This window comes from Trifolium pratense, linkage group LG2, assembly GCF_020283565.1.
Source record: "Trifolium pratense cultivar HEN17-A07 linkage group LG2, ARS_RC_1.1, whole genome shotgun sequence".
Taxonomy (NCBI): Eukaryota; Viridiplantae; Streptophyta; class Magnoliopsida; order Fabales; family Fabaceae; genus Trifolium; species Trifolium pratense.
Window position 1 is genome coordinate 12,394,307 of NC_060060.1, and position 10,549 is coordinate 12,404,855.

At 35.5% G+C, this 10,549-nt stretch overlaps 2 protein-coding genes across 2 annotated transcripts; both read left to right on the forward strand.

The window, feature by feature from the left end:
• On the forward strand, positions 1–4,309 carry LOC123910395 (probable ubiquitin-conjugating enzyme E2 16). The gene is given in 7 exon segments (XM_045961492.1): positions 1–151; positions 249–352; positions 562–664; positions 763–826; positions 3,527–3,615; positions 3,847–3,900; positions 3,902–4,309. Coding segments are annotated over 7 exon segments (492 nt in total). The 5' UTR covers positions 1–121; the 3' UTR covers positions 3,950–4,309.
• Positions 4,310–7,049: 2,740 nt separating this feature from the next.
• Positions 7,050–10,073, forward strand: LOC123904200. The gene is made up of 2 exons (XM_045953889.1): positions 7,050–7,884; positions 7,963–10,073. Exons 1-2 carry the CDS (start codon positions 7,050–7,052, stop codon positions 10,071–10,073), a joined length of 2,946 nt encoding a protein of 981 aa, XP_045809845.1.
• The last annotated feature ends 476 nt before the right edge of the window (positions 10,074–10,549 follow it).

Sequence of the window (10,549 nt, forward strand, 5' to 3'; positions counted from 1 at the left end):
ACAACTCACAACTCACGAGTCACGAGTTATTAAATCTTCATCTTCATTAAATAAATTATTCACTCTCTCTCTCTCTCTCTCTCTCTCTCTCTCTCTCTCTCTCTCTCTACGCGCAATCGCAATGACCAGTTCTTCAGCTGCTTCTCGCAAGGTACGTAACCCTAACTTTCTCAATTTCATTCCTCTTTTTTCCAATTTCACTCTTTCTTTCTTCGATTCACTTATTCATTTCTTCAATTTCGATCCAGACTCTCAGTAAGATTGCCTGCAATAGGCTCCAGAAAGAACTCCTCGAGTGGCAGGTTAATCCCCCAACTGGTTTCAAACACAAAGTCACCGACAATCTCCAAAGGTATCATTATCATTATTATTATTATCATTAGATTAGATTCTCTTACAAATCGCTTCAATTTTCAATTTTTAACCTTTTTTTGAGTTTTATAGTTTATCATTCTTAATGGGTCTTTCAATTTCGTTTTATTTTCATTCGATTTAGTTTTTTCACTCTTTGTTGTTGCATTCTTTTAAAAAAAAAAATTTTTTTGTTCCACTTTCTGGAAGGTGGGTTATTGAAGTGGCTGGAGCTCCTGGGACACTTTACACCAATGAGACCTATCAGCTTCAGGTTGATTTTCCTGAGAATTATCCTATGGAAGCTCCACAGGTTTTTTTTTGCCTTTAATTTACATGAATTTACTTTTTATAGCAAGTTTTGGTGTTCACTCATGTAATTCTGTTTTAACTGTTATAACTGTTTTACAGGTGATATTCTTGCATCCGGCTCCGTTGCATCCTCACATCTACAGCAATGGCCATATTTGTTTAGGTACGTGTGTTGACGTATAGGTTCATTGAATAACTGATATAGTTGGTGTATAATACACCAGAAACATTTGTTATTCAATGATCCTAAAAAGTGTTTTTTTTTTTCTTCTTCTTATAATAGGAACTGGAAAGAGTAGTATTTTGTTGTCTAATCTTATGTAGTACTACTTTTGTTGATTTGTGTTATGCTATCAATTTTCTTAATTCATGGGTTAGTAGAGTCTGTTATTGCTGGGTTTTGACTTTTGGTGTTTGTTTTTATTCACTTTTAGGTTATCCATACATTCTTTGAGATACTGATTTTACCGACAGTTTATTCTTTTCTTGTAATTTGCTACTAATTTTGCTTTGAAATGAAGACATTGAAAATTATAACTGTAATTGCACACTAAGAATTATTGGGAAATAAGATGCCTGCGGGTTGTTTACTTGGTTAAGCTTCTTTGATGCCTGATAAATATTAATATACTGCAAAGCAGCACAAGTTGAAAAGAATAATTCTATGTCATCCTAAAGTACCATTATACTAATAATCCTAAAGTACCATTATGCTAGTTTATTTTGATTCTTATTGTTTTAAGTAACAACAATAATTTGTTAGGGTGGGTATATAATTTAAAATTTAATATTAATAGCTTTTGTTTAGAAGTACATGGACCTTTTAGTAGCACTCTTGGTATTTTATATGTTCAGATTCTTTTGGGACTAAATACTGGTTCAAATGTGCTATAAGTGGAATTTTAAGAACTTAACAGTGATCAAGCAGAAGATACAAATACTATAGTATAACATAATATATCTGGGTCATAGAAGGAAGTTTGTGTCTGTCCCTTGAGCTTAGCTCAGTTGGTAGGGACATTGCATTATATATGCAGGGAGGCGGGTTTCAAACCCCAGTCATCCCACTTATCCACCTTAAGGGTGGAATTTCTAGCCACTAGGCTACTTGACAAAAAAAAAAGGAATTTTTTTTAGTCTCAGCTTTCTTACCAAGTGCTTTTCCCTTTTAATACCGTATCTTGTTTTGTGTGGTCTTTAGAGTTGGGGAATAATACAATACAATTTGGAAATCCAGCAATCGGTTTCAAAGTGTTGGATTGTAGGTTGCTTTGAGTTGCATGATACATGTATGATCAGTGCGATATTGTGTTACCATATGAATTGCCAAATTCAGTGGTTCTTTTTATATTTTTACTATTAGTATTTATCTTCTTTTGTCAATTCTTGCAAGAGAAATGGAAAGTTTGAAGAGGCTAATATTATTAAATGAAAAGGAACTAAAAGAGTGCTACTAAAATCACCCATTTGATTATCGATTCCATTGCTCCTATTTTCATTATCAAACAAAGGCTTTGCACAGTCACCCATTCACTCAACTCTATATGCACCTTACTTGGCTTTAGGATTTTACTATGTTCTTTTTTAATATAGGCTCAGCTCAATCGCTTAACGAGACTCCTACCTTTAAGAATAGGGGGAAAATGATGTTACTGTAGAAATTTTCACTGTTTTTGGCAATAGTTTACACTTAGGAATTAGGATAAACCCATTCAATATATGATAATTGGTGGCTTCTAAGGTGACGGAGCAATTAAATCCCTCACCAGAGTACCATCAATTATATACCATTAGATTTATTAAAAATAACTGAAGGGTTCGGATTTGTTGAGAACAAAAAAGAACACCTATTCCTTTCCTCACCCTCTCTTTTCCAGGCGTAACACTTCCTTCCCCAACAAGCACAACCTCCAACTCTCCAAGTTGTCATTTTCCTCTACATAAGTCTAATCACTTCTACGAGGTTCTCCGCCTCCATCACCGAGTCAAATCACATTCGCCTCCGAGTCACCGCGAGCTTCCCCTGAGCCATAATGGCCAGTGTGTCAGCACTCTCATCCGGGGGAGGAATGTACCCTCCAACAGTGAGAGAAAGTTGAGTGATTAATGGCGGTGGTGTGGTGACCCATGATGTAAAGGGGTCGGGTCCGAAGGTTGTGGACGGACGGGTCTGTGGTACGGGTTGCTGTTTTATTGTGGGTTTGAATTTTTACATTGACTTATTTCTTATTATTGTTATGGGCTGCAACTTTCCCAGGTTTTCTGTTGAACAATATTGTGTTGCACAAAAAAAAATAGTCATGAGTGAACTTTAATGACTATGAATAAATATATATGATGATATAAAAATTATGATTTTATTGTTTTGTTTTCAATAGAAAGTTCAAATAATTGAGTCTGGAAATGCTGGTAGTTAAAAAATTGTCATAGATTTTGTAAAAGGTTCGAATAAGTTGAGTTAACTATATTAAGTCTGCAAGTATTCATAGCTGATAACAAATGGGTAAACAAGGAAGACGAGAAGCAGTTTTGTTGAGAAAAAGAAACAATTGCATGGATTGGGTGAGAAAAGGAATAAGTGTTACTTTTTATTCTCAACAAATCCGAACCCTTCACTTACTTTTAATAAATCTAATGATATAGGTATTGTTTGCACTAGTGAGGGACTTAATAGCTCCCTCACCTAGTCAACTTAGAAGCCAATTTATTTAGGTATTGTTTGCATGAGATTTTAAAGTAGGACTACAAGCTCTGAAATCTATTTTAGTCTACCATACTTTAAAGATAGCCAATTTTTTATTTTCTATTTTCTTATGCTGGTTTTTGTTGGTGATCTGACATTAATATGCTTGGAAATATGCAGATATATTATATGATTCATGGTCTCCTGCAATGACTGTTAGTTCTATCTGCATTAGCATACTGTCAATGCTTTCAAGCTCAACTGCAAAGGTGTGAATTTAGTACTGCAAAGCTTTTGTTTTCCTTATCATCCATTTATGCAGGATACTGATATTTTTAGTTTAAATACATTTTTTAACTGACTAAGTGGCCATATATGTGATTGTATGCCTTATGGAGTAATTATTTAAGATTCTCCCGGTAAATTTAGGTGGGTCAGTGATCCATCACCAAATTTGGTGTCATTATGACTTAACAATGCTGACTTGATTTCTTTTGCAGCAACGCCCTGAAGATAATGATCGCTATGTAAAGAACTGCAGAAACGGAAGATCGCCCAAGGAGACAAGGTGGTGGTTCCATGATGACAAAGTATGATAACTAGTTATCACTAATAAGTTCACAAAACCAGAGTAGAGGATTATCCTTCTAAATGGAATATCAAGTCATGGAAGAAAAAAAAAACATAATGAGAGACCAAGATCCCTTTATTTAAATGGATAATTACTCTCCTGTAAATTAAAATTGCCCGGTAATTTGTAAAGGAAGAGGAAATCAGGAAACTATGTGAGCAAATTTGAAGATCAAACAAACTCGGAACATTGTTGTTAATCTCATTGATATTTGGATGTGGATATAGATGGCTGATTAACCCTCATATTTGGTGAATCGTGTTTAATGTTTTTCTCTGACTTATATGTGTTCTCTAATTGACAATATACATGCATAATATTTGTGGCTTCAATAATGGTATACATCAGAACTCCTGATATTTACATGTTTGGCAGAAAAATTGAATAGAGTAGTTGTTTTATTTTTCAATATTTTTTTTAAAAAATTATGGATGATTCATGTGATATAAATAACCTTTCAATTCAACGGTAGATTTTGTAAAATTCGTATCCGTTATAATAATATTCATAACTTGTGTACGGTGAAAGATTTAAAAGGTCTTTCATCGTAGTCGTGGCTTAGATTCAGATTCTTTAACTAAAATTTTAATTATACTTTGTTAATATAGGAGGGAAACTCATCTAAAGGTGGCTACTTAGTTGTTGCAGAGATTAGTTATTGACAAAGTTTTTTATTATACTTTTTTTTTGGTAATAAAAGTTTAGGTATACTTTAAAGCAATAACATTGTTATGAAATTTAAAGTTACCTAAGCATATCTTACTAGTCATTATGATCTTGTTATGCTACTTTTTGGAATTAAATAAATTTCTAATCTTTGTAAATGTTCCAAATTATATTTTTAATTCATCTAGAAAATTCCAGTTAAGTTACCAAAATATTTTATGTTGCGAATTTTATCTCTACTTTTAAGTTAATTTGTGTGTATTCTCTTTAAATGTTCGGACCATTTGACCTTCTTTTACCCAAAAGATGTAATTATCATGCATTACAGCATTCGATGATACTAGTATGTACTATCATAAAAAATATTACTGCATCTTCAGCAATGAATTATCCAAGTAATAATAAGAGTTTTGGTCCCCTTAAACACGTGGTCAGAGGTTCAATTCCTGGCACATGTATATGGAGAAAGGAGGTATTGATTTGGAGTATTGCAAAGACTGTGTGAGTATGTATTTAGTATCATCCAAAATTATGGAATGTAAATCCTCTCTAGTTACATTTCTCATGTTTTTCATTTTGTATTAATCACAAATGTTCATCCATCAATTAATATCAATATTCTACCACTAGAGAAGATCTAAACATATGAATACGAATACAGACGCAAACATCGTACACGATACAGACACTGAAAATAATAATTTTTTAAAAAAATATATAATTCAGTATAATCATAAATGTCATATTGCATCGAAACACACCTAATACATATATAAAGAGGGCCAAGTCTACCATGCACAAGCTCCTAATGTTGTGCATGGTGAACAAGTAATCATATATGTTATAACGAATACAAATTTTATAAAATTCACCGTTAGATTGAAAGTTTATATCATATAGATCATTTATAAAAAATTTGAAATTTTTTGAAAATCATTTGATATGTTATTGAGACTCATCAAAATTAACGGTTTCTGAGTTTTTATTAAATACCGTTAATTTTGATGGGTCTCAATAACATGTCAAATGATTTTTAAAATTTTTCAAAATTTTTATAAATGATCTATATGATATAAACTTTCAATCCAACGGTGAATTTTGTAAAATTCGTATTCATTATAATATAAATGACAACTTGTCCAGCATGCTGTTTACACTGATTTTTGGTAAACAACCGCTAGTTTAAATTAATTACTTGAGAGATCAACTAGTAAATCTCGGAACATATTTGTGTGTTATTTTCTAGAAAAATATGAATGTTCATCATCTTTTACTTGAACATTTATTGTCGATTTGCATTAAATGCATTAAAAACAGACTGATTCGACGAAGTCGAATGATCAAATTAAAATACAAAAAGGATTAAAGTAAATTTGCATAAACTTGTTAAAAGATTTGCAAATAAAAGTTAAAGAACCTGAAGATAAATTGCAATGAAATGATAAAGTGCAGAAACTTTAAAGGACTTGAAAGATTAAATTGCATTTGATCTTCAGGTTCTTTAACTTTTATTTGCAAATCTTTTAACAAGTTTATGCAAATTTACTTTAATCCTTTTTGTATTTTAATTTGATCATTCGACTTCGTCGAATCAGTCTGTTTTTAATGCATTTAATGCAAATCGACAATAAATGTTCAAGTAAAAGATGATGAACATTCATATTTTTCTAGAAAATAACACACAAATATGTTCCGAGATTTACTAGTTGATCTCTCAAGTAATTAATTTAAACTAGCGGTTGTTTACCAAAAATCAGTGTAAACAAATTGGCACGCCCGGTGGGACGGGTTGTTTTGTGCAATTTACATTGTTGAAAGAAGTTTATTTTCTAAAAATCCTTTTACAAATACTAAGACAGTTAGTGTTTATAGTTTGTGTTTTGATTTTGTATGCATTTGAGAAGTGGTAAATCTTTACCAAATTTAACTAGTGTTAAATCTAAATCAAAAATGGTTAGACCACCAAATAACAATCAAAACAATAACAACAATGTCCTAAATCCTGAAGGACAGCCAACACAAGCGTCAATTAGTAACGCTACTGTCATGGCCCAAGGCTCTGGAACATCTGCTTCGAGCGTTCCTGCAGTCAGTTTTGGGAATATAGGGGTAACAATGCCCTCAACGAGTTCGACTGTATCTGGGTCGATATCCTCGTTAGCATCACATGGTATAGGGGGCAGTCAGCCTGGTGCTGAAGATGTAAGGAGCCCCATTCGATCGTTTTTGTTGAACCAATCGGGATTAGGAATGCCAGACTCCATAATGGCAGGCTTACATAATTCTAATCCAAATCCTGACAGGAGTACCATGCCTTCCCCAGCAGCCTCTGTTGTGGGAAATAGGACCAGAGACATTGCCTTACAAAATTTAACCAATGTAACTATGATGTCCTTTCGACAACAAATGGACGAGAGTAATCATGAAATGGTTAACACTCTGACGTCACAATTGGGGACTATTTTGAACCCCTTAATCAACAATACAAATAATAATTATCAGTTGCTAGCCCATCAGATGGGGCGGATTGCAGATTTCTTTGGTACTCCTACAATGCCTAACCAAAACCTTCAGCCCATTCGAAACCAAACACAGGTTCAGAACCAAGGGTTTCATGTGAACAATGAAGTTCCAAACAATCAAGTACCACAAGTGGTACAAGAGGAACCACAGGCCCCAGTGGTGCACCATGTGCCAGAGCCTGAAGTAATTTTGGTTAATCGAAATCAGAATGCTGACGAAGTAATTAGAAATGTGCAAAGAAATAATTTTGCGCAACAAGATAACTTGGCAAATTTAGTCGAAACTATTTTAACTCAAAACGGTTTCAATGTTGGCCTACATAGGCCTAACTTTATTTCCCCATTATCTGAATATGTATTACAAACTGAATTGCCAAGGGGATGGAAGATCCCCAAATTCACAAAGTTTGCTGGGGACACAACTGAGTCAACAGTGGAACATGTGGCAAGATTTTTTGCCGAAGCAGGAAATTTGGCAGATAATGAAAATTTAAGGTTGAAATATTTCCCAAATTCCCTTACAAAAAATGCTTTCACTTGGTTCACAACTCTTCCCCCCCGTTCGATTCAGCATTGGACTCAACTGGAAAGGGCTTTCCATGAACAGTTTTATATGGGCCAGTCTAAGATTAGTTTGAAGGAATTGGCCAGTGTGAGGAGGAAGACACCAGAGTCCATAGATGATTATTTGAATCGATTTAGGCTACTTAAGGCCAGATGTTTTACTCAAGTGCCTGAACACGAGTTATTCGAAATGGCTGCTGGAGGCCTAGATTATTCAATTCGAAAGAAATTAGATACACAACATTTAAGAGACATGGCACAATTAGCAGATAGGGTAAGACAGGTCGAACGCCTTAGGGCTGAGAAGGCCAGATCATCAAAGTTTCAAAAGAGGGAAAAAATTGCTTATGTCGAAACTATAGATGATGATAATGAGGAATATGTAATAAACTATGGAGACATAGAGGATAATGAAATTAATGTGGCTGAATTAAAACCTGGCCCCCCTTATGTCTGTAAATTACTAAAACCTTCGAATGGAAAAAATCCTGTCGAACCCAAGAATGATAAATTTGTTGCTAAAACTTATTCGTTTGATATAACTAAATGTGATGAAATATTTGATTTGTTGGTTACTGATGGCCAAATTGTTGTTCCAAAGGGATTGAAAGTGCCTCCCCTTGAACAACAAAAGAAAAGAGGTTTTTGCAAATTTCATAATTTTTTGGGTCATAAAACCTCACAATGTGTTCTTTTCAGGGATCTGGTTCAAAAGGCTTTGAAAGATGGAAGGCTGAAGTTTGGAGAGAAACCCAGACAACAGATGAAAATTGACGAAGATCCACTACAAATATCGGATGCCTCTTATGTGGAACCGGTCGAATGCTTGATGATCGATGCCATGGACTTATCAGGAGGCGCTCAATTAGTTTCTATTCCAGAGAATGAGTACTATGAGAAAATGAAAGTAGTATATCCTGGGGCTGAAGAGGAACTGATTGATTTTCTACAAAGGTGTAAGCTTAACAAGTCTGAGGTTATGCTTTGCCCAAGGTGCAGTGCTGTATTCGACAAGAAGGCTACTGAGGGCCTCAACAAGTTTATACCATTCAGAAGAAACAAAGAGAATTGGCCAAAGTCAAGGCCAATGAAAAGACAGAACATGGCGCATGCTAAACCAATACATCAAAGGTTGGGCAACCCGAATACTTTTGTGCCATCCAACAACTCACCAATGAACAAATGGGTTCATGGTCATGCATCAAACTTTGTCAGAAATTCTGTTGACAAGGGAAGTTCGAGTCATTCTGTTGATTCGAAGAAGTATGCTTACAGAAACAATTACAAGGGAAAGAATCCCATGACCCGCACACAATGGCGTAGGCATCAGTGCCAACAAAGGCTCTCCCTTCAAGAGGCTCAAAAGACTGAAGACAACAAAGGAAAACAGGTTGTCGAAGTGACTAGAAGGCCTCTGAAAGAAAGATTGACTCAACCAGAGGATGATCAAAAGGCTGAGAATGAGTTTGAAGGAGAGAACATGGAAGATGAGGATCTCCTCGATTCAGATCCCGAGTTTGACGTGCTGGTGAACGTAGTTTCGATCCTCCCTGCTGAATATGACGTGTGGTCAGAAGTGACTGAAGGGGAGGATGAGTTCGATGAGTCTGAATTGGCTTTGCACAAGCCAATGTGTTATTATGTAATGAATAATGGTTGCTTAGAGGAACAGATGGCAAATTTTGAGAGGCCAACTGAGGGAATGAAGAATCATTTGAAACCCCTTTTTATTCAGGCCAAAGTAAATAATGTGGGGGTCAACAAAGTGTTGATTGATGGAGGAGCAGCAGTAAACCTAATGCCAGAATTTATGATTACCAAGATTGGTAAATTTTCTACTGACTTGCACCCTCACAACATCGTTCTTTCGAATTACGAAGGTGAGACTGGTTTCTCGCTGGGGGCAATTCAAGTCGATGTGGCAGTTGGCAGCACTGTTAGGCCAACTTTGTTTTTGGTTGTAGCATCGAAGGCCAATTATAATCTGCTTCTAGGAAGGGAGTGGATACATGGTGTTGGAGCAGTGCCTTCGACTCTCCATCAGAGAGTGAGTATTTGGAGAGATGATGGTGTGGTAGAGAATATCGAAGCCGATCAAAGTTATTTTAGGGCTGAAACACACCACATAACCAAGCATTCATTTGATAAGAAATTGGCGAACATATCGCCATGCACTGAACAGGGATATGCCTATGCCCCTGCTGATAATGTCTACCATTCTGTCAAATTGGATCCAACTCATGGATTCATTTGGGAGAGAGAGGAGATAGATGATGGTCCACATGTGGATGAAGACAAAGTCCGCCCAACTGGGTGGGACCTTGAAGAATACTATGATGACTAAGCCCAATGCTTGGGCCAAGATTTCGGCTTATATGGCCGAAAACAAGATAAAGATGGCTTTAGAAGCCACAATGCTGCAAGAAAATATGGCTGTCGAAGCTAACAACTGTGAAAATGGCAAATTATTGCCAATAATTCAAAAATTGGACTGCATCTATGATGAAGAACCATTAGGATTTGAAAAAGATCCTTCCAGTTCCAATCAAAAGATGCAGGCCCAAGACCCTTTGGAGGAAATAGATATTGGAAATGGCTCTATCAAAAGGCCGACGTACATAAGTGCCAATATCCCAAAGGACTTGCGTGATAAACTGGTCGAACTCCTTAAAGAGTTCAAAGATTGTTTTGCTTGGGATTACAATGAAATGCCAGGTTTAGACAGAAATTTGGTCGAACATAGATTACCCATTCGACCAGACAAGAAACCAGTTAAACAATCACCAAGAAGATTTGCACCAGAAATCCTATCTAAGATCA